The sequence below is a fragment of the Rattus rattus genome, chromosome 1 (assembly GCF_011064425.1).
Source record: "Rattus rattus isolate New Zealand chromosome 1, Rrattus_CSIRO_v1, whole genome shotgun sequence".
NCBI classification, from domain to species: domain Eukaryota; kingdom Metazoa; phylum Chordata; class Mammalia; order Rodentia; family Muridae; genus Rattus; species Rattus rattus.
Genome location: NC_046154.1, coordinates 17,564,970 through 17,588,681, shown reverse-complemented (window position 1 = coordinate 17,588,681; position 23,712 = coordinate 17,564,970). Strand labels below are relative to the sequence as shown.

Below are 23,712 nucleotides of genomic sequence, written 5' to 3'. Positions count from 1 at the left end.
AAAGAATGAATGGTTTATGAACCAGTCAGGAAATAAGCAAAGCTTTTGGCCTAGGCATTCTTTCATGAACTATTAAATCTCAGAGTTGTTACTTCTGGGAACAAGGGGACAGGTGGAAGGAAAAACCCAAGGTTACAGCCGGCTGTCCCCATAGATGTGCATTTTACCTGGAGATTTCAGAATCCATTCCTTTAACTATAGTAGTAGTCTATGGCTTCTAGTTTCTGTCTTGGTAATAAGACTATTAAAACTTTCTTTTATCCTAAAAATACCGTGAATCACAGTGAGTGTGCTATCCAGTGGATCAGGTCTCCCCCCTCAGAGAACACTGCCACCTAGTGAGGGACCCCAGGCAAGCTGCGGAAGTGACAGGTGCCGCACACCCACCTTGTTGAGGCTGCTGCGGTCACTGACACTCTTGGTCAGCTGCTGGATCTCAGCCACCTGATCGGCCAGCCGCTTCTGTTCATTCAGCTTCTCAGCCAGCGTCTCCAGCTCGGTGAGGGCTAGCTGCAGCGACAGCCTGTCAGGGTGGCCCCTGGGAGTGTTCTTCAGCATGTCCTGCCAGGGCCAGAGAGAGCATGAATAAGACGTGCAACAGTGTACACACACACACACGCACACATGAGCATGCATGCACACACACACACGCACGCACGCACGCACGCACGCACACATGAGCATGCATGCACGCACACGCATGCACACACACATACATACACATGCACACATTCACACTCACACATGAACGCACACATGCACACACATGTGCACTGCACACACACATACACACATGCACACATGCATGCACACACACGGACATGCGCGCACACAGCCCCTCCCCCTACTCTAGAGTCAAAGCCTTGTCCTCACAGTCTACACAGATCAGGCCTGAAGGCTGCAGCTTGCAATGGGACCAAGGAACTGGACATAGAAGGAAGAGGCTAAGGCCTAGGGAATAAAGACAAAATGACCATGGCTTGTTCTGGGCACATGCACCAAAGAAGTCTATCAGCAGGGTCTCCAAGAGACACTTGTCCACCCAACTCCATTGCAGTGTCAATTACAATGACACAGTGAGGAGGTAACCTGTATCCGTGAGGGTGGGGGAACAAAATGATAAGCGAAAGTCACCCCTTGGCCTTGAGAGGAAGGCAACTCTGACCCAGGGTACAGCACGGCTGAATGCTGAGGACATGACATCATTGGAGTCAAACTCTGCAATTCTACTTGGATACAGCTTCTAGAATTATCAAATCTCAGAGAAAGCAAGTCACAGGAAGGAGTGGCTGGCAGGAGCTGAGGAGACGGAAGAATTGAAAATTATCATTTCCAGAGTTTCAGTGAGGGAAGGTCATGGATGGACAGTGGTGACAACTGCTCCGTGGGACCGTGTCTGACACCAGAGCCCTGCACACTGAGAGGCAGAGGCCGGAGAGCAAACGTCTCAGTGGAGACTGGGTACTACCTTGGCAAAAGGTGTCCTCAGCTCAGAGCCCACGCCCACAGCACAGCATCTCCGCAGGCAGAGGGGAAGACGCCACCAGGTCCTCAGCCTGGCAGTGCCTCTCAGGAGCCAGGTCATACTATCTGAGGATTTCTGACCACAGGGCCTTGCCTGGGGTCGATGCTCCTTCAGGCTTCCTGTGTTTCCGCTTAAGTGATACCTGACCAAGGAAGGTTGGCTGACAGCGTGCTAAATCCTGAAACGCTAAGCCTCATTCTCCTCCTAGGAGAGCAAGGTAACCCCTGCAATCGGGCTGAAGAGAACTCAGCAGGTAAAGGCATTGCCACCAAACCGGTCGACCCGAATTCAATCCTTGGGACCCACATGGAAGAACGTAACTGGTTCCTGCAAGTTGTCCATTGACCTCCACGTGTTCACTGTGAAAACACACACACACACACATACATACACACACATACACACTACACATACACACACAACACATGTACAAACACAACACACACACATACACACACCACACATACACACACACCACACATACACACACACACCACACATACACCATACATACACTCACACCCCCACACAACACATACACACACAACACACATACATACACACAACACACATACACTCACACCCCCACACAACACATACACACACAACACACATACATACACACATACATACACACAACACACACACAAATACACACACACACCCCACACACAATACATACACACACACACACACACACACACTAGCTAGAGAGATAACTCAGTGCTTAAGAGAGCTTCTAGCTTACAGAAGACCCAACTCCAATTTCCCAACATCCATATCAGGTGGCTCAAAACTATCTGTAATTCTAGCACTATTGGATCCAACGTCCCTAGCCTCCAAAAGAACCAGTGTTTGCATGCAGAAGCCCACACACAGACACACATCCACACATAATTTAAAATAAATCTTTTTTTAATGCTATTGAACACAGCAGGCTGCCGTAGAAATGGGCCATGGATGAGATCCACCTACCATTCCCACCCGCACTCATCCCCTGACCCCTGGGGAGCCCCAGGCAGTACCTGAAGCAGGAGGATGAACTGTGGAAATCTCTGAACGGGTTTCACCATCAGCCCATAGAGGGTGACTCGGTCCGTACTGCACACCTGTCGCCGCTGCGGGGACAAAGCTATGTCACTCGTCAATCTTCAACGGCAAGGGTCCAGCACCAGGGTCCAGACCTAATCCTCATCCAAGGAACCTCTCTTCCTGGGCTCCAGGTCCACGGTCAGGGACACTCCCATCATGGTACACCCTGTGTAAGCCACACCCTCAGGGGACCAGAACAGCCACGGAAGGCTTCCCGACCAAAGGCAAAACTGGAAAATCCAACACTCACCCCTCTGTGTAAATTAAGAACAGAGGCCTGGGCCAAGGTGAGGGTGGCCATGAGGGTCTTCCTGTTCTGCCTCATGTCTGCCTGCTTGCTCTGCTCATGCATGTGTCCTGTGGGTCCTGGCCCGTGTCCCTGGCAACCTCATGGCTTCCCTACAAGTCTCCATGTTTTCTATCCCAGCTCAGAGCTCTTTGGTGACTCCTCAATACCTTGGATACCACACCAAGGCCTGAAGATCCAGAAGAGCCCAAGCTGGCCACATTGCCTGCGGAAGCCTGCTTATGCTCCAGCTCATGAACCCAGAATCCTTCCAGCCTTGCGTTGCTCCCTCAGTCCTCCTGCCTCTGACCCTTGTCAATATTTATACTGGAAACGGCTCTCTGTCTCCCCAAGACCCGTGTCAGATGGCTCCCCCTTAAGAAAGCCTGGTCCATGTCCTCTTCACCAGGACACGGAGCTCTTCGCCAAAGCCCCAACATCTCATCCACTGTGTCCTCTTTTGGACATGGCTCCCTGCAGGCAGAGCTGTGCCCCTCACCCACCCTATCACGGAGGATACTGGAGCCTAACTACAGCTTCTCAAGAGTCCTATAGTGGGTTAGGGATTTAGCTCAGTGGTAGAGCGCTTGCCTAGCAAGCACAAGGCCCTGGGTTCGGTCCTCAGCTCCGGAAAAAAAAAAAAAAAAAAAAGACAAAGAGTCCTATAGCTTCCCACAGCCTTGAACCTTATGCTCCCAAATGGAGTATAAGACCCGGAGATGCCCATGTCACTTCACAAACAAGGAAGTCACCGCCCGTGGAAACACAGGCCAACACCGGTACCCACAGCACAGACCCATCTGCGTGCCAGGTGTGGCCTGGAGACTAGATAATCTAGCCCATAGCCATGACACCACAGTTGCTCAGACAATGACCCTTCTCTCCCGAGGCACCTCCCCAAGTCCGTCCCTAGGGAGCGAAGACTATTAGCCCAGGCTACCTTGAGGAACTCAAGAAACGCTGGCTTGGTGAGGCAGGCCTTCTTGATGATGGTCATGGCGTTGGTGAAATTGTTCACATAGTCGCTGTATACGTCTAAGACCATGGACTTGGAGAACTGTAAGAAGTGAGAGCTACATCAATATAGGGAGAAGAAACGGCCACGCCCACCCCATCATGGTCTGATACCCTGCTCGGAACCCATAGGGGAGGCAGCCAAGGGCAGGGATGCTACCTTGGCTCTGTCTATTTCCTTACCATGCCCAGGATATGGAATGTCCCTGAACCATGCTTCCACAGCTAAACTACAGAAGGCAGAAGTCAGCCAACCTCTCACCATGACTCCCCTGGTCACACCCACCTGAGATGCTCACTTAAGCTCTCCCAAACACTGTCATTCTTTTTTTTTTTAAGATTTATTTATTTATTATATATAAGTACACTGTAGCTGTCCCCAGACACATAGGAAGAGGGCATCAGATCCCATTACAGATGGTTGTGAGCCAGCATGTGGTTGCTGGGATTTGAACTCAGGACCTCTGGAAGAGCAGTCAGTGCTCTTAACTGTGCTCTTAACTGTTGAGCCCTCCCTGTCATTCTTAAAACTATCCTTTTCAGAAGCAGAAGCCAGAGACTCTCCACAGAGGCTGGCTTGACTGTTTCTCACCTCCTCCCTCTCTGAAGTCTGAGGGTTTCAGTTTGACGAGCAGGAATCCAGCACACCCCTCATTCCACAGATGTGGAATCTGAGGCCAGAGACATCCTTAGACCTGCCTGAGGTTGTGGAACCAAGACTCCTGGACCACCATCCAGGGCTCTTCCCCTATTCTAAGGCTTTGTCCTGGAGCTGTGAATGCACCCTGAACCCAGATCCTAAGGCTTTGTCCTGGAGCTGTGAATGCACCCTGAACCAGTACATGCAAACCCTCACTGATCACACTTGGCATGCTTAGAAAGGAACCTGCACTCCGTCAGACCACCATGAGGCTGGTCTCCAGGCAGTACTGCCACCATACCCTGGCTTCAACATCGTCTTGGTCTGACACCTCTTCTGGGATATCAAAGTGTCATGTTCAACCTCTCACGCAGGATACAGGGACTGAGGGGCTCTGACATCATTGATTTAGACAAGGTAACCAAGTGTGGGTAGTAGCTGAGCCATTAAGTAGAAACACCTACTGAGGCCACAAAGAGGTCACCAATCTTCTCGGTGGAGTCCCATTCAGCCACTCGGGAGGACAGGGCGATTTGGAACATGGAGTGACAATGTAGAATCTCCTTCACTCGGAAGAAAACCATCTGACACTTGCGGGCGCTCAGCGCCTTGGGCTCCATCTCCATCAGCGGGTTACGGTAATCCTGCCAGAATGGGTGGGGGGAGGGGGTGAGGCCAGCAATCTTCAAGATCACCTAGACAAGGCAGACCCAGAACTGGGCAGACACCCCACCCCGCCCCACAGTGGAGCCTTCCTGGCGCAGGTAGAAGCATCCTGCGTTCCTCGTGGAAGTTTCTAGAAGGTTCTCCAGGAATGTCACGTCCCTGCCTTATCTCTGTCACTCCACAACTCCCGGAACTTCTATGCTAAGCTGGTCTGGGAGCAAGAAGATCATTTCTATACCATCTGTGTGTGAGGACTCTGGGAGTGGCTCGGTGCCAAGGCTGGCTGGCGGGGAGGCTCAGAGCCATCTGTGTGGCTCAGTATCGAGGTCCCAGGTCACCACAGTTCCCTGAACTCTCAAAGCTAGAGTACCCACTCCGGTCGCCTCGTCAGATGCCTGTGCTCCTTCGTAGGGGTCCGAAACTGACCCCACGCCAGCAGTCCACTTCGCTGGTGGCCTACTCTGACACCCTTGAGGAGTCCAGGTCTCGGAGGCCCCAATCAAAAAGGGTAACACATACACGCTACTCAAACATCTGCTTAGCGTCCCCTGGGAACCCCAGTGTGAGGAAGAGGGGGCATCCCCCTGTATCCTTGCTTCCAAGATTATCTGAATGGCCAGGAAGATACAGCCCCTTCAAGGCTCAAAAGGGAACACTGGCCTTGGTGCTCTCATCTGAGACACCCCCGCCCCCGCCAGTTTCACTTCAGAATACAGCTCTCCCTATAAACAGAGACCTTGGAAACGCCTGGCGTCCCCACTTGGCCCGCTGTTCCTAAGAAGCAGGACTGGTGACAATCCCCTTTATAAAATGTCTTCCAGGGGGCCCTTCCTGCCCTCCTCCCAGAGACCAGGAGTCCTCTGAAGTTGCACCTGGAGTATCCGCTTCAGCGACTCCACGTAGCTGCCTTCACTCTGCACGATGGAGCCCAGGATGTGTCTCCGGACCACCTGCTCGGGCCGAGAGTACAGTCAGGGGGTGGGATCCAAGGAGCAGAACCAGTCCCTGACATGCGAAGGTTCCCAAAGGCAAGAAGGGGACCTGATAGCTCCAGGAGCCCCAGAGCCACATGGGATGGACCGGGAGACACACCTGCTCCAGTGGTCATGGGGTCAGTGGGTCTCAAGCATCCCAAATGGACCTCACCACCCCCGCCCCACAGTGTCCAGTTCCCTAATAAAGTCCATCGCCACTTCCATAGTTGCTTCCCCTCAGATTCTAACTCGAATAGCCCAGGCTCCAGGCACCAGGCTAGGAGCCTCTCCCCTGTAGATCTTTCCACCTCCCCACCTCTCCACCTCCCCACGGACCTGCTGAGGACTCAAGCCCTCGGGCATGGGGCCCAGCTCTGGTGCGGGAGGTTTGATGTCCGTCACGCCAACCTCCAGGAGCCCCATATCTTCTTCTTCCGAGTCACCTGGAAAGTCAAATGGAAAGATGTCACGGCACGCCCTGCTCAGGCTCCGGGAGACGAGAACCAGTCAGACAGCCCCAATCACATCTGGAAACAGCTGCCCCAGAGCCAAGTGGGTCAGCTCCAAATCCACTCTCAGGCCCCCGTAACAGGGGCCACTGTCCCTGCTGAGACCTGCCTGTTCCAACCAGGCATGGGCCCACCATTCATGTCCCCATCAGTGGGCACTAAAAATAATTTTCCTCTGGACGCCGAAGGGGAGGTGAGAACACAGAGCCCTACGGGAATCAAACCATCAGTTTCGCACTTCCCTTTTAGCAAAAAAATACAAAGATGCCCAGAGGAAGCAGGCTCAGCTGGGTGCGGGACTCCAGTCCACTGCAGCTGGGCTTAGCCTCGACAAAAAAAAAAAAAAAAAAAAAAAACAGGCCCAACAATAGCTCGAGCCCCTAAAAGAAAAAGGAGGCGCCATCCGCCATCCTCTCAGGCGCCGAGTTCCTCCAGGAGAGGCTCATCGTGATGAGCCCTCGCTATTCAGAGGTTCCAGAGCCCATGGCAGCCTTGGATGGCAGGAAGTGAGAGGCAGAGAAAAAGAGAAGTGACAGCCAGCCCAGCTCCTGGAGAAGCGGGACACACAGCCTGTCCCTTACCTGAGCAGGACACGGAGGAGGAGGAGGAGGACGGACAGCGGATGAGAGCATGAGGGTGAGGGTGCGGGTGGCGAAGGCCCTCCTGCCTGGCCCACATATTGCCTGGGACACCACAGCGCACCCACCCCAGTCTCCTGCTCCGTGGCTTCCTCTTCCCCCATGAGCTGCTGGGTAACATTCTTGGCCTGTGATCCGAGCCGCTCAGCTATTAATAACGTCCCTGGGGGAGGGTCATTTTAGGCCCAGGGCTAGTGGGCGGAGTGGGGATGGTGTCCCAGAAAGAGTCCCCAGCCTCCAGGCGTCTACTCCCTGTCTACTCCAGGCTGCCTACCGCCAGCTCTCCCCAAAAGATAGAAAGGGAGTGAACTCTAAACGCCCAGCCTCTGCCCAGACCGCTTAGCACTGCACGGGTGTGTGGGGTGATCGGTTCCACCAGCGTTACGTGTTACTCTGTGAGAACTGGGTGAGGTTCCCAGCTGTGAGGCCACGGAGACTGGATGGGACCCAAGTCGGCATGATACCATCCTGGCACCAAAAGCCACCAGGGCTGACAGACCTCAAGAACGACGCCCGCTGTGCAGGACTCTTTCTGTGTGCAGTTCGGTCGCCATTCCCATGGCCTCAGGAGACAGGGACCACTGTCAGCCCCAACGCGTGAAGGAGGAAAGTGAGATGCAGAGCCGCAAAAAAAAAATGCATAAGCTCGCAAGAGAGGCTCGCAATGGAGGCTCTCAACCGTTTCTCCCTAGCTTGGAGCCATGTTCCTTCCAAGACCGGTCCATGTGTGAGGCCAGCAACAGACACTCCCCGGATGAGGCTTCCTCCAACCCAAGGACTGGCACCCTCAGAATACTGCCCAGATGTCACTATCCATTAACCTACTGCCCTACATCTCTGCCCCCCTGTCCCCTTGTCTTCTTGTCTGTTGTCACCAAAGACAACACATCTCAGGTGTTGAGTCTTGCTGGGAACTTTTTGGGGACTCCGGTCTGAACATTACCTGGAAGAGGGGATCAGTGCCCTGGTGGGAATCAAAAATTAGATTTGGACACTTGAGTGGAGGTGGGGAGATCAGGGAAACGGGGTTATCTATAAAGAGTGGCCGGGGCAGGGAGAAGAACCAAGATGATGGCAGGTGAGCATGGGGGTAAAAGGACCTTCACCTCCCGCTGGTAGTTGCTCCCAGGTGAAGCCTTGGGCTGGCAGGTGCAGGGACTGCCAGCCTTGTTGGGGCCTGCAGACCCCTGTGCAAGCCATGAAGGCCCAGGCAGCTGAGACACAAGCAGAAAAAAGGCAACACAGGACCCTCTCTCTCCTGCGTCATTTCCACAACCAACCCTCCCCTCAGCTACCCGCATGACTCACCCCAGAGGGTGAAATGCCACCTCATCAGAGCACTGCAGGCTCTTAGCACACGCACCCCATCCTCCTCTGTTCCTTCTACTAGCCTTCCCCCTCCCTACTCTCCCCTGTCCCTTCCCACCTTCCCACCCTCCCCACCCTCTCTCCCTTCCCACCCTCCCCACCCTTCCCATCCTCCCCCCCCTTCCCCGCCCTCCCCCACCCCTTCCATCCTTCCCACCCCTTCCCACCCTCCCCACCCTCTCTGCCCCTTCCCACCTTCCCTGTCCCTCCCCACCCTCCCCACCCCCAGAGTGCCTAGCGTGATTGGATATCATACTACCCAGTTTCTCACACCTTCATCTCTTGTCTGACCAGAGCACTGGCTTCACCACTTTGCCCACAGCCATATCCCAGGGCCGTGGGCTCCTATTCATGGTATGCCATGGTAGACAGCTCGCTGAATGTATAAATGGTCAAATGACTAAACCCAACAGCAGGACACTTCTGTTTAAAATCTGGGTGACTCTTGATGTCTTTAAGGTCAAGGGCAAGCATCCGGCTAGGCCCATAGAGCTACCCTGACCTCTCACCCTAGTCTCCTCCAAACACCGCCCCCATGCCTGTGCATCCTCAGGAAAGTCTACTACGACTTCTCTGTACCTGTCCCCTCATCTGCAAATTGGCACGTGCCCCCAAGACACTTCACAAATGTTGACATCAGCTCTCCAACATCTCGTGAGTCACCATTCCCAATTGGTACACCGTCTCCCCACAGCACCCGGAACCCCAGGAGAAATGCTGTTAGAGTCACTGAGAACGGTGTTTGGGAGGTATTCAATAAGTACCGGTGAGACCAAAATGAACCAAGAACATTCTAGAAAAGGCCAGGTGAACTAGGAGACAGGAGGGCAACAGCCAGGACCACACACTGAAGGGGAACCCCAAGGCTCACAGAAGAAACCAACCATACTGGTCAGAGACGTGGGAAGCAAACTGGGACTGACCCAGACATTTGGGGTTCAATTCCAAATAGGCCAGACACCAGCAGTATCGCCCCCTAGCATGCCCCACCCCCACACACCACTGAGCGCAGCCCCCACTCACCTAGGGTATCTTTCCTATGCAGAAAGGAGACTTTTCGCATGACAGCCATCCGGGTCTTCTCCAGCCCATCCCTGGTCCCGCTCTTGGCGGCCTTCATGAGCTGGGTCATCTGGGCAAAGGTAGAGGGAGCTTGTCAGAGACTGAGGGGAACCAGCACAGACATCAGAGTCAGCCAGACCCCCTACCTCCCTCAGCTGATGGGTGAGCCGCAGAGACCACCAGAAGTGTCAGGGAGGGAAATGTACCCACGCCCCTGGGTCCCTCTATGGTCACGAAAGGGCATAACCTCTTCCCTCTACTTATGAAGGAGGAGGGATGGAGAAAGGACCAGGTCTGGGTTCAAATCTCGGCTCTGACACTTTACAACAAATGGACAGGTCACTCCATCTCTCTGAACCTCAGACAAAAGGGTACAAGCTACCCTCCCAGGTGAGCAAGGGGTGAACAGGTCAGATTTGGGGAGGTCTGGGGCTAAGGCTCCCCAAGTTCTGTTCCATTGATTCATCGGCTGAGCCAGATGAGAAGCCCCGCCCCTCTCCCCCCCAAAAGCCAGGTTCCTTTCTGAGTCTCTGCCCACAGGGAGGGAACACTGAGGCCCCAAGATGCAGAAGCCACACCCTGGTGTTGCCAATAAAGCCAGCCAAAAGGGCAGATGCCCCACCACTAAGCGCCGGACCTGCCCGGAAACAACTTCTTCCCCTTTGCCCTGCTCCTGCACCAACACTACCAGCATTAGCTACCACTGTTCCTCAAGGGTGGCTGTCCTAGCTGCCTTGACCGACATGGGGCCCACGTGTGACTAATGGGCACTCTGGCCGTGCCTGCCATGTGACTCAGAAATTTCGATTCCATTGCAAGTCACTGTTAGTGGGAAGAGCAGCCACACAGCCATGACGTGGGTGTTCCTGGAAATCTCCTCCTCCTTCCTCAGAATCTGATGAAGATGAGGATGCGGACCTGGCAGACAGGGTTCCCCTGGGCTCAGTGCGCTCACTTCTACCTCCGACAGCTCTTTGATTCCCAGCTGAAGAGAGCTGCACACTTCTCTTCATGGGGGTCTGAGTGAGGAGGGACTGAGAACCTGGGGGTACTGAGAGCCTGGAGGACTGAGAGCCTGGAGGACTGAGAGCCTGGAGGACTGAGAGCCTGGAGGACTGAGAGCCTGGGGGACTGAGAGCCTGGGGGACTGAGAGCCTGGGGGACTGAGAGCCTGGAGGACTGAGAGCCTGGGGGGACTGAGAGCCTGAGGGACTGAGAGCCTGGGGGACTGAGAGTCTGGAGGACTGAGCCTGGGGGACTGAGAGCCTGGAGGACTGAGAGCCTGGGGGACTGAGGCCTGAGGGACTGAGAGCCTGGAGGACTGAGAGCCTGGGGGACTGAGAGTCTGGAGGACTGAGCCTGGGGGAACTGAGAACCTGGGGACTGAGGCTTGGGGAAACCAAGAACCTGGGGGATGGAGAGCCTGGGGGGACTGAGAACCTGGGGGGACTGAGAGCCTGGGGGACTGAGAGCCTGGGGGACTGAGAGCCTGGGGGGCCGAAACCTGGGGGACTGAGAGTCTGGAGGACTGAGAGTCTGGGGGACTGGGAGCCCGGGGGACTGAGAGTCTGGGGGGACTGAGAGCCTGGGGGACTGAGAGTCTGGGGGACTGAGAGCCTGGGGGACTGAGAGCCTGGGGGACTGAGAGCCTGGGGGACTGAGAGCCTGGGGGACTGAGAACCTGGGGAACTGAGAACCTGGGGGACTGAGAGCTTGGGGAAACTAAGAACCTGGGGGGATGGAGAGCCTGGGGGACTGAGAGCCTGGGGGGACTGAGAACCTGGGGGACTGAGAGCCTGGGGGACTGAGAGCCTGGGGGACTGAGAGCCGGGGGGGACGGAAAGCCGGGGGGACGGAGAGCCGGGGGCGCGGAAAGCCGGGGGGCCGGAGAGCCTGGGGGACTGAGAGCCTGGGGACTGAGAACCTGGGGGACTGAGAGCCTGGGGGACTGAGAGCCTGGGGGACTGAGAACCTGGGGGACTGAGGCCTGGGGGACTGAGAGCCTGGAGGACTGAGAACCTGGGGGACTGAGAGTCTGGGGGACTGAGAGCCTGGGGGGACTGAGAACCTGGAGGACTGAGAGCCTGGAGGACTGAGAGCCTGGAGGACTGAGAGCCTGGGGGACTGAGAGTCTGGGGGACTGAGAGCCTGGGGGACTGAGAAACCTGGGGGACTGAGAGTCTGGGGGACTGAGAGCCTGGGGGGACTGAGAGCCTGGGGGACTGAGAGCCTGGGGGACTGAGAGCCTGGGGGACTGAGAGTCTGGGGGACTGAGAGCCTGGGGGGACTGAGAACCTGGAGGAGTGAGAGCCTGGGGGACTGAGAGCCTGGGGGACTGAGAGTCTGGGGGACTGAGAGCCTGGAGGACTGAGAGCCTGGGGGACTGAGAGCCTGGGGGACTGAGAGCCTGGGGGACTGAGAGCCTGGAGGACTGAGAGCCTGGGGGACTGAGAGTCTGGGGGACTGAGAGCCTGGGGGACTGAGAACCTGGAGGACTGAGAGCCTGGGGACTGAGAGCCTGGGGGACTGAGAGCCTGGGGGAACTGAGAGCCTGGGGGGACTGAGAATCTGGGGGAACTGAGAGCCTGGGGGGACTAAGAGCCTGGGGGTGCTGAAAGCCTTGGGACATTAAGAGCCTGAGGTGCAAGAGGGAGCTGAGAGGCTGAGGGGGGATTTTTGAGAGGGGATGGGAGGGAGCTGAGGTTAGAGAACCAGCACAGAGTAGAGGCTTTTTAGAAATAAGATGGGCTTTCAGGAAATGGGGAAGCATGTCTCCACCCCTCCCTGTATCCACAGTCATGATTTTTGGTCTCTCGGGAGGAAGGATCATAAACACCTCTGAAAATCTAATGGAGGAACAGACACCAACCCCAGAAACTGCCTCTCTCCTGAGGCACAATCGACTCTGGCAGTTATATCTCTAGATGGAGCCATCAATGGGTCTATCCTCAGAGTCCTTCAAGGGGCCTTCGGGAGTCATCGCAGCCCTTCCACTTGGCATTTTTCTGAGAAAGAGCAACAGCAGGCGAACACCCCAAAAGGTGCCCAGAGCCTGGCGTGTGTGCCCTTCCACACAGTGCAAGCCTCAGTGGGCTCCTGGCTTCCTCTCCTTGCCTCTTTGGCTGAGACCCCCCAGCAGTGTTGGCTGGGGTCCCTCCCACTCCTGTGGCTGGCCTTGGTTCTGATGCAGGCAGAACTGTAGGATTGACCGCACCAGAGCCATGCCCAGACTAGAGCCTACCTCTGCTGCCGACTGCTGGGGTGACCACCAGCCACTGCCTACTTTCCTTACGCTAAATCATGATGGAAAGACAGCCATCCCTGGGTGCCCTGAGAACAGTAACAGTGGTCACCATCACTAAGCTCATAGAATCAAGTATCGCCAAGTACCTTACGGGGTTCGGCATCCAGTTACAGCATCCATCGGGGTGGGGCATGGGGGCTGCTACTGGGGGCAGAGAAATGCAGACCCAGAGAAGCCAAGGGGTCTGCTGCCCAGGGTCATTCAGTGAAGAGAGAGTGAGGCTGGGACTGAACCCAGGTCCACAGGGCTGCACGGCTCATGTTGTGTGGTGCTCAACTGCATGATGCTAGCTACTATTCTTAACAGCATTGCCCAGAAGCTTAGTCCTACTGTGTAGCCCAAGCTGGTCTTGAATTCCCAATCCTCCTGCCTCAGCTTCCCAAGTACTTGCTTACAGGTGTGTGTGTGTGGCTACCTGATTCTGGCTAGGAACCTGAATTAAAAAGAAAGAGAGAACCCCGGATCATCCTGGGGGGGTCTTAGTGCAATACCACAGGCATTTTGGGGGTTCATTGGCACCCCTCTGGCAGATGTGGGGCAGGGTCAGGGGTGTCTAGGTAAAAAATGAGGAAGTGAAAGGAGCAGCTGGCTCATGGCTTCGCCCTTCTGCAGTGCAGGTGACACACATCAAGGACAGACTCCCCAGGCTCACCCCCACCCTTCCTCTGTGGCCCAGCAGAACGGCCCCCCTGGGCCAGGAACGAGGGACGGACAGTACCTTACAATCGCACTTGAGCTTCAGCTCCTGCATGTCTCTACCCCCAACTCTCAAAGCCAAGATGTCTCTCTTAGTCCTGACGTATCTCTCCTTTAGCCTAGTCAGGTCTGGAGAAAGCTGGGGCCCCAAGCGGCCAGGCAGAAGGAGAGCAGGCGAGAAGAGCAGGCGGGACAGCGAGGAGACAAAACACAGACAACGGGAAAAGGAGACTCAGGTCACATGGCAGACGGACAATCGGGGCAGGCGGATGGGATAGCAGTCTGGGTGCGTCCAGCTGGAATCTGCACCTACGGCTTTCGACCCAGCAAGCCGGGCAGCTGAACCTGGGCCTCTACTGCAGGGAATCCCAGCTGCTGGGCAGCGGAGTGCGCAGGGAAGCGAGCCCATGCCTCCCTCTGGTGGTGAAAGGGAAGTGATCCTTGGATACTCCAGGCCCGATGTTGGGGCTTACAGCATAAGAGCTTGTGAGATAGACTGCTGATAGGACGGTGGGCTGAGAGACAGGGTAGGGACAATGAACAGTTCTGTGGACAAATGCCTAGAGGAAGGGATACACGGTTAGAGGACGGCTGGACTGATGAGTGGACAGCACAGAGACAGATGGATGTGTGCAAGGATGGACGGATGGGTGGGTGGGTGGATGGATGAATGGATGGATGGATGAGTGGGTGGGTAGATGGATGATAGATGGATGGATGGATGATGGATGGATGAATGGGTGGATGGATGGATGATGAATGGATGGATGGGTGGATGGGTGGGTGGATGGATGGATGGGTGGGTGGATAGATGGATGATGGGTGGATGGATGATGGATGGATAGATGGTTGGTTGGTTGGTTGGTGGATGGATGAATGGGTGGGTGGATGGATGGATGGATGGATGGATGGATGGATGGATGGATGGGCAAATAAATGAACAACTGTCTACACTTGGGTGAGTAGCAACAGCTGGGCCAATGGATGGTGGACAGGCAGCTGGATGCCCAGAGGCAGTGCTGAGCTGATAAATACTTACCAACTGGCTCTTGGGAAACACACCCTGTGTCTTGAGGTTGCCACAGTGTGAAAACCCTCACCTCAGCCAGGTGCTACCGAAGTAACACCATTGAATGTGGACTTGTAATGCAGACAAGCTAGCCCAAGCTCACCCCAGCATTCCCCTGGAGGAAAGGGTGAGTGAATGGAAGTTGTGGGAGGTGGGGGGAGAAAGAAAAGGAAGAAAGGGAGGGATAGACCACAGCATGGAAGCATGAACGGTGGGTGACTGGCTTACATGCTGTCTGGAGAATGACGAGACAGAGAAGCAGACATTTTAAATACATGGCCTGTGGGATCCACAGGGGATTCTGATGAAGCACATAGATGATAGAGACACAGTCCACATCCGGGCAGACAAGCTAACAGAAGATGGAGCAGGGACTCTGCAGGCATCACACGAGTCCTGGCTTCCCAAACAAGCCAGGGAAGTCTCTGGACCTCTCTGCGGTTGCAGACGTCCTCGTTGATAAGCATGAGACGTTCGGGACATCTAGCTTTGTGCATGGCTGAGACGCACATGTATCCCCAGGCGCCCCGTGTAGACCTGGAGCTTAGTAATGACTCAAGTCTGGGAGCCACAGTTTGGCAACTATTAATACAGCCTCGGTGTTTATTAAATGGATGGATGGATGGATCAATGGGTAGAGGTGGGATGACTGGATGGCAGACAGACAGAGGGATAAGGTCTTCTTACCCATGTATAAAGCGGAGTCCTGGCCTTACCATTCATGGTTCCGTTGTGTGGCCATGTCACCTAACCTCTCTGAGCTTCACTCATATAAATCAAACTGTTCCTGTCAGCAACACTGCCCGCTCACACCCAGCACACTGGGCAGAATGGGCACACACTGAACCCTGCTCAGCTACAGAGCGACGCCATCAAGTCCCTTGGTGGCTCCTTACTCTCTAAGGGTCAAAAGAATATGGAAGCCTTAGAGCCAAGGTCACTGGCTGAGCTGAGCAGAATGGGACTTGAGGCCAGAGTGGGCATTTCAGTAATGAGCCCAACCTTCCCAGACGGCCCTAGGTGGGTCACAATGATTGCTTATAAAGAGGTCACAGGCAGAGAGAAAAGGAGGGTCTCACTGCAGCCCACCTCACACCCAGCAAACCTCTGTTGACCATGGTGGCCAATCAAACAGCCACCCGGGGACCAACGAAGCTCAAGGCACATGCTCACACCTGAGACGGTGGCTTCTAAGTTCCTTTCAGAGACCCTTTGATCAATTTTTTGGGCTATAGTTGATCGGACCAGGCATCTTGAGGTAGGGACTCCACTAGATAGCTTGGAGTTAGGGTTCCAGTCAGACTCCCAAGAACAGGATAAAATGCTTCCCCAGATGCCTGCCACTCAGAGCCCTGCAGCACACAAGGCACAAACAGCACATATATGCAAGCAACAGTGGCCCCGAAACACGCAGTGGCTGCAATGCCGGGCGGAGAGCGGGGACCCCAGCAGCTCTGGAGAGGAAAGTCTCACAGGCAGTGCTTAGCAGTGTCCCTAGACAGAGGAAAAGCCACGCATGCCTTCCCATCTGCCTGGGAACCAGCCCTTAGGGAGCACAGCGGCCATAGCAGATGGGTAGAGAAAATGCCCTCCTGTTAAAAATCCCTAGAACTGCACTGTGGGACATTGCTGAGGAAGACTGGGAAGCCGCACCCAACCCCTACCCTAAAGTGAGTTTCTTAAGGGGCACAAGTTTCCAACAAGACAGAGATCTAGGGGGAGAAGCCCATTCCAGCACTCCTTAAAGCTGTATGGGTCACTTGCACCCTGAAGTCAGAGCTAAAAGGTGAACTCTGATTTAGGGTCCCTGGGAGGAAGCTCCTGGCATCTGTGACATCAACCAGCTCCTGCAGGTCCCTCTCAGGTCTCCAGCAAGAAGGTAAGGGGGGAGCCAGGCATAGTGGTGCCCACTTTAATCCCTGCACTAGGGGGACAGAGGCAGATGGATCTCTGAGTTCAAGGCCAGGCTGGTCTACATAGAGAAATCCTGTCTAAAAAAAAAAAGAAGAGGGAAGGGGGAGGGAGGTGGGATCAGCCCTGGGTGGAGTGGCCCTGGGTGATAAGGAAGGACCACAGCATGCCTGGGGTACTGAGTCTCCATGTCACCATTGGGAACAGCAGAGTCTGACATACCCTGATCTGTATGGAGAAATGACTCGGGGCGTTGGAGAGCCTGTGGTGTACAGCGCCTCTTCTCTGAGGGAGCACATGACACCCCCTCTGAAGACAGGAAACAATCACAGGCTGCCTGGGCTGTATCTCCAGTCTGCAGGCACCAGGGGATTCTCTTAGGCTTCAGGAGTCCTGCCCCAACTCTGACCTGGCTTTACTGGTCCCCAACATGTGTCAGGCATCCAGCTGGGCAGGACCCACTCATAGAAATAAACAGGCAACAGCCCCACCTCTTTGTCTGTCTGTCTGTCTGTCTGTTTGTCTGTCTCTCTCTGTCTGTCTCTGTCTCTGTCTGTCTCTCTGTCTCTCTGTCTCTCTGTCTGTCTCTGTCTCTGTCTGTCTCTCTGTCTCTCTGTCTCTCTCTCTCTCTCTCTGTCTCTCTCTCTCTCTGTCTCTCTCTCTCTCTCTCTCTCTCATAAAGATAGGGTCTCATGTAGGCCAGGCTGGCCTCAAACTTCTCAGCAGCAGGTGACAATCTTGAACTTCTGACCCTCTTGCCTTCACCAGCCTAGTGCTGGCGTTATAGATGCACGTCACCAGACTCGGTTTATGAGGTGCTAGGAATCAGAGGCCCCCCCCCCGTGCACTCTGGGTAAGCACTCTACCAACTGAGCCACTTCCGTAGCCCTTCTCACCGGTCTTAAATGATACCATGCTCAGTATCTCCTCCTAGACCATAAAGGTCCACCAAGCCTGGGTCAGGTCTTCTTGGTCTCACAGAATCCCACCCATGACCTAAGACGATACTCAACAGGGTCTTACGAACTCTGCTTTGTTGTTGGTGAGCATTAAAGCCCTTCCTGTGGCCTATCCTGAGACGCCTTAGGTCTAGACAGTTGGGCCTGCTCACCACAAGGCTGAGTAAAGGCTTTCTGAACTCTGCTAGACACTTCTCCCAGGAAGATCCTGAAACCAAGGAATAGGCCTTCCAGGAAGTGTGTGGATGCAGCTGGAGCTAGCTAGCCACTAATCCCAGCCAGCCTGTACTCCAGACCTCATATCTAAAAGAAGCCAGCCGGTCACCTCTGGTCAGGCTGGACCGTTAAGCTTTGTCTGCAGTATCTTAGTCTCTGCATGGAACATGACAGGAGCGGGAACAGAGCAGGAGAAGGAGAAGCAGATCTCCAGCCCAGCAGCTCCTCGTGAAACAGACGGGGGAAGGCTGCGTGAGGTAGACAGCCAGAAAGCACAGGCCAGGCCAGAGCAGCTCTGATGCGGTCCTCTGCTCACACACCACCATCACCTGTCCATTCCCCATGGCAAATGGTACCTATGGATCTGAGGATGTACCTAGTAGAGCAGGAGAGCCAAGCAAACGAGCCAACCGTCCACTGTGCCCATTTAGCTGGGCTGTGAGGACTTCTGGGTTAGGTAGAATTCTGAAAACCAGCCTGAGCCCATAAAGACCATGAGCAACTGACCTAGTCTGCCTAGAAATGCAGGAGGCAGGGGAGCACCTGTCTCTGGTTCAGGACCTCCATGGCCAAACAGTGGATCCCAGGTCACTTCCTGGCTCAGGTGTCCCAGTGATCTTACTGATCAGTCACCATATACTATTGGAAACTGATGGTACCCAGATAGGGGTCTAGTGCCTGTCTCTCACCACCCACATCCCTTCCTGAAAGAGTCTAGGTACCCAGACTCTTGAGAAATGTCCCCCAAGCTCCTCACCTTGGGCTGGAAGGACCCTCGGTGCTTAGTAGGCTCTGCCTCTGGTTTGGTCTCCTCCCCAGAGTCCTCGCTGTAGCTCTCGAACTCGCTGGAGCTCCAGCCTAGGTCCTCAGCCTCACGGGGTGCTCCGGCACGATGCACATCCTCGTAAAGAAGGCTCCGCTCTGCCCCTGCCAGCCAGTGACAAGCTGGTGAGTCAGAGGCCCCAGCCCCAGCCTCTGGAACCCCAATAGGTAAGGCATAAGAGAGGGAGGGAGGACGGAGCAGATGTACTGGTCTGGCCCCAGACTCAGTTCCACTGCCTCAGAGACTAGGCCAGCATGTCCCTCATCGACCGACATGGAGGAAGGACTCCTTAAGTCCCTCTTAGCACATCCCTCTGAGAACAAGGTGCCCATTCTCAGCCTCTTTGGCATTTTTTGCGGGAGAGAGAGGAAACATCAGAGTCAAGTCCAACTGGAGGCCTAGCGTGCTCCTGGGTTAGTGGAGATTTCTAAAGCATCAATAGGAAGACACAGGAAGGGGCGGGACTTCCTTAATGCTGCATCCCTCCCACGTGGTTCAAATGGTCCATGCAGTCTGCAAGAATCCAGAAGGGGGCGCACCTGGCCCAGAGTCCAGAAGGAACCCTCGCTTTCAAAGACAGCAGGAAGTGCTTTCAAATGGGAAATGGGGACAATGAATTAGAGTGTCCTCTCTCTAAAGGGACAGAACCCAACTGGGCACTTGCGTGGGGGTGGGAAGGGGTTATGCCTCAGGATCTGTCAAGCTTGCTTTTCAAATGTGGAGCTCTCATGAGGACCTGAGGCTTGCCAATTCGACCAGCCTAGCTGGCCCGCAAGCCTGAAGGATCTACTTCTCCATTGCTGGCTATGGGATTAGACTAGGCTCAGCATTTTTATGTGAGTTCTGGGGATCAAACTTAAATGTTCCTGCCTGGTAGCAGGCATTTTACCTCCTGACACGGGGAGGTCATTTTTAAGCCGAAACATTAGTGACTAGCATCTCCAGGGACGGAGCAGCAGGCCACATTGGCTGTGACCTTGAAGGAGGGGCTGGCAGCGCTGTTTCTGCATTCAATATGAAGGCAGCTATAGCCCAAGGAGACAGACCAGGTCCTGAGGATGCCCAGAGGAAAACCCACTGTGCCACCTGAGGACAGCAAAGACCAGGGTGGGGTCATCAGCTATTCAGGTAGGAATAGTCTGGCCTCTACAGATGAGACTCCTCATCTGTAAAGTTAGGACATAATACCCCAACCACAGACTACATGGCAACATGTGAAGACTCGGGCTGGAGGAATGGGGTGCACCTGTAATCCCGGATGACTTCCAGGGCCAATAAGGGAAAATGATGAGTCCAAACCAGCCTTGGCTACATGGCAAGACCCCGTTTCAAAGGACGGAGCAAGGGTCAGAAATACAGCTCCAGCATAGAGGGCCAGCCTTGGCTACACGGCAAGACCCCGTTTCAAAGGACGGAGCAAGGGTCAGAAATACAGCTCCAGCATAGAGGGCTAACCTTGGCTACATGGCAAGACTTCATTTCAAAGGACCGAGCAAGGGTCAGAAATACAGCTCCAGCATAGAGGGCTAACCTTGGCTACATGGCAAGACTTCATTTCAAAGGACCGAGCAAGGGTCAGACATACAGCTCAAGCACAGAGGGCTAGCACACACGAGGTCTTGAGTTTGAATCCTCAGTACTGCACACACTGTGTGGATGTGCGCCCACACGTGCATGTGTGAGTGTATGTATGTGCACACGTGTACACACACATGCATACATGTACAGAACAGCCTGGCTTCCTGTGTCTCAATCCCAGCCACCTGTCCCTCTTCCATCTTCAGAGCACAGCCTCTCTGTGTGACCCTGTAGGTCTAACAAGCTGTCGCCTTCCACCACTGCCCTGAGAGGCCTCCAGAGCCATCTACCTCATCTTCCCTCACGTCAATCACAGCTTGGGAAGGGTGAGACGACCTTTTTCAGGAACTCAAAGGTTAATGTCATCCTATCTGAGACCCCAAACCCTACCCTGCCCAGTTTGCCCAGACCTGGGGTTATCACAGTCTCTGCTTGTGTATCTGCAGGGTGTGAAAGGTGGGGAGAGAGAGCAATGGGAACAGAAGGAGAGGAAGAGACACTGCCCCACCCCTAAGCATGGCTCTCCCTCTCCTACCCAGAGAAAGGCCAGGAAGGGAGCCACGAGGGGCCATACCGGGCTGATGGGCGTCTGGGCTCTCACAGGGGACGTCGTCATAAATCACATCTTCCTCCAGGGCAGGGAAAGTGAACCGGTCAACTGTAACCAAAGGGAGAAAGGTCACCCAAGAGACTTATGGTGGCAGCCGTGGAGGACCAACCAGCTGGCAGCCATCCATGTGTTCTGACTTTCATCGTTGCAGAGGATACAATTCCCTGCTTTCCTCTGGCCCACCGGCCTTCTCAGTGCCTACCACAGACCCCACCTTGCCTCCCTCACTGCCACCCACAGACCTCCATCTTGACCACAGCACTGCAGGGAGGCCATACACTGATGCCTCAGAGGGGCAGAGTGGGAGGTTGGGAATTGCGATAGTTTGTAAATGCTCGGCCAAGGGAGCGGCACTATTAGGAGGTGTGGCCCTGTTAGAGTGGGCGTGGCCTCGTGGGAGTGGGTGTGGCCCTGTTGGAGTGGGCGTGGCCTCGTGGGAGTGGGTGTGGCCCTGTTGGAGTGGGTGTGGCCCTGTGGGTGTGGGCTTTAAGACCCTCATCCTAGCTGCCTGGAAGCCAGTCTTCCACTAGCAGCCCTCAGATGAAGATGTAGAACTCTCAGCTCCTCCTGCACCATGCCTGCCTGGATGCTGCTATGCTCCCGCCTTGATGATAATGGACTGAACCTCTCAACCTGTAAACCAGTCCCAATTAAATGTTGTCCTTACAAGAGTTGCCTTGGTCATGGTGTCTGTTCACAGCAGTAAAACCCTAACTAAGATAGGAATCTAACCTGACCTGAGCCCGGGGCCTCCTAGAAAGACCCAGACCACCTCTAAGGGATGTCTTCCTGGGTCCTGCAGCATCCAGAGCCGGGCCAGGTTTTGTCCCTCATACCCTCTTCCTCTCATCCATCCCAGGCTCCAGTGGGTCCAGACTGACCTCCCTCTGAAGCATCAGGACTCTGACCCTTCCTCTCCTGGATGGTGGTGACAGTCCTCACTGGTCCCTGCCCTTCTTCTCTGTCTTTATCTCACCCAGCCCCTGAAGAGATGAGCCCCAAATGTCACATCAAGGTCCTTTGGCAAAGGCACTTGGGGGAGCTAGAGAGCTGTCAGCCTGCTTCACCCCTACATGCACCGCTCTAACTTGAGGTACTTGGAGCATCCCCTGGAGCCAGGCATCCCCTGGACACCGCCTCTTACAGAAGCTGCTCCTCTGTAAGGGGGGTTCTCCACCCAGAGCGCCTGTCACAGTCACCAAGGAGCTAACTCTTGGCAGAGCCTCTGAGAGCAGGTGGACAGCTGGATTAAGGATCTAGGGCTCTGGTGAGCAGTGGGCAGGTACTCCATCACAGACAGCCCCCCAAGTGTGTGGCAACCCTCCCGTGGGCTCTCAAGCACCAGTGCCAGCTCTTGGCCTGGAGACTAAGAGACCATCTTGGTTCTCCCTGGAGTGGGGGGGCTCGGGGGAGGGGGACTTACTGCGACGTGAACTCTTCCGCTTCCAGCTGGAACGCCGGACCCCAGAGAGCGCCGCGCCCACCGCATCCCCATTGCTGACCACAGTGGGTGCCCTGCAGAGAGATGGCTCAGTGAGATTCCAGCCTCCTCACCAGACTGGAAGGGTGTGGAGGATGGCCTAGTGGTTAGGGCCTCGGGTCATCTAAGCTGGCTGGCCTTCCAAAACGGAGTAGACCTTGGCTCTGATTCAGGGCTGGCAGGGTTACAAATTGCTATGTTTTTTTACTGTGCATTTCCCCCTGACCTCACAGACATACTCTGTTTCACTGTGCAAGGCAGAGGCTTCGTTTGCTCTGACCCTCATTCCCAGTAAGTCTCAAACCGTTCTGTCTTTGGGATCGGATTATGTTCGAGTGTACGATTTCAAAAATCGCTGAGTTGAACTTCATTTAAATAAAATCACGAAGTGGATTTTGACCTGGGATGCTCTTTTAACAGTCCCCGAGAGGCCTTCAACGTCCTTCTGCTGTTTTGAACTGGAAGTCTTCGTGAGACAGAGGAGCGCTCACAGCACTAACGAATATAAAGTCAAAACGGCTGACCTCAGGCCTGCGTGCTGCTACCATCCAACATTTAACAGCGATTTAAACCTTTATGAACGATTAAACAGGCATACCCATCTCATTAGTATGCAAATTTGTTTTTCTCTTTACAAAATGTGCTTTAAAATAAACATCTTAACGATCTATCATTACCAAATGCCCGGTGCGTATACCTGTTTTTTATCTCCGTGTATCTGAGGTTGGATATTAAGTTTCTTAGGTTAAAAGGGGGTCACGACTTGGGGAAAGTTTAGGAGGTTTTATCCCCGTCTCCAGGCTGGGAACAGGCTCCCTCAGTTACTGAGATCACTGGGCTAATTAGAGGAGGATGAGCCTCGAGTCTGCCTGCTGTGAGGATGGTGTTCCCTGACTACTCAAAAGGTGAGGTTGGGGGCAGGCGAGATGGCTCAGTAGATAAAGATGCTTGCTGCCAAGTCTAAAGGCCTGAGTTTGATTCCCAGGACCCACAGAGTGGAAGGTGTTCGCTTACAGACAATCCTGCTAGGCTCCTCCCAACAGTGACCTAGCAACAGTTACGTCATCACCTGCCACCATTACTACTACATGCTCCTCCACCACGAACTGTGGGTGGCCTGGCAGCCTATAATAGGACTACTCGCTACCCCACCCTTTACCTCTCTCTGTCTCTCTCTCTGTCTCTCTGTCTCTCTGTCTCTCTCTCTCTCTCTCTCTGTCTCTCTCTCTCTCTCTCTTTCTCCCTCTCTCCTCTGTCATACACACACACACACACACACACACACACACACA

At 54.6% G+C, this 23,712-nt stretch overlaps 1 protein-coding gene across 4 annotated transcripts in view; it reads right to left on the bottom strand.

Moving 5' to 3' along the window:
• Positions 1–23,712, bottom strand: part of Arhgef10l (Rho guanine nucleotide exchange factor 10 like) — a 103,320-nt gene that overhangs the window by 58,700 nt on the left and 20,908 nt on the right. For 2 of the 4 annotated variants that reach the window (XM_032895291.1, XM_032895286.1), the window contains exons 4-14: positions 22,364–22,455; positions 20,905–20,988; positions 18,687–18,856; positions 13,797–13,913; positions 9,736–9,844; positions 6,534–6,640; positions 6,096–6,173; positions 5,022–5,201; positions 3,844–3,960; positions 2,551–2,643; positions 388–561 (exon numbers count right to left, since the gene is read on the bottom strand). In XM_032895291.1, the coding sequence (XP_032751182.1) occupies positions 388–561; positions 2,551–2,643; positions 3,844–3,960; positions 5,022–5,201; positions 6,096–6,173; positions 6,534–6,640; positions 9,736–9,844; positions 13,797–13,913; positions 18,687–18,856; positions 20,905–20,988; positions 22,364–22,455 (1,321 nt within the window). The remainder of the gene's footprint in view (positions 1–387; positions 562–2,550; positions 2,644–3,843; positions 3,961–5,021; positions 5,202–6,095; positions 6,174–6,533; positions 6,641–9,735; positions 9,845–13,796; positions 13,914–18,686; positions 18,857–20,904; positions 20,989–22,363; positions 22,456–23,712) is intronic. The other 2 variants (XM_032895300.1, XM_032895308.1) reach the window with 1 other exon arrangement.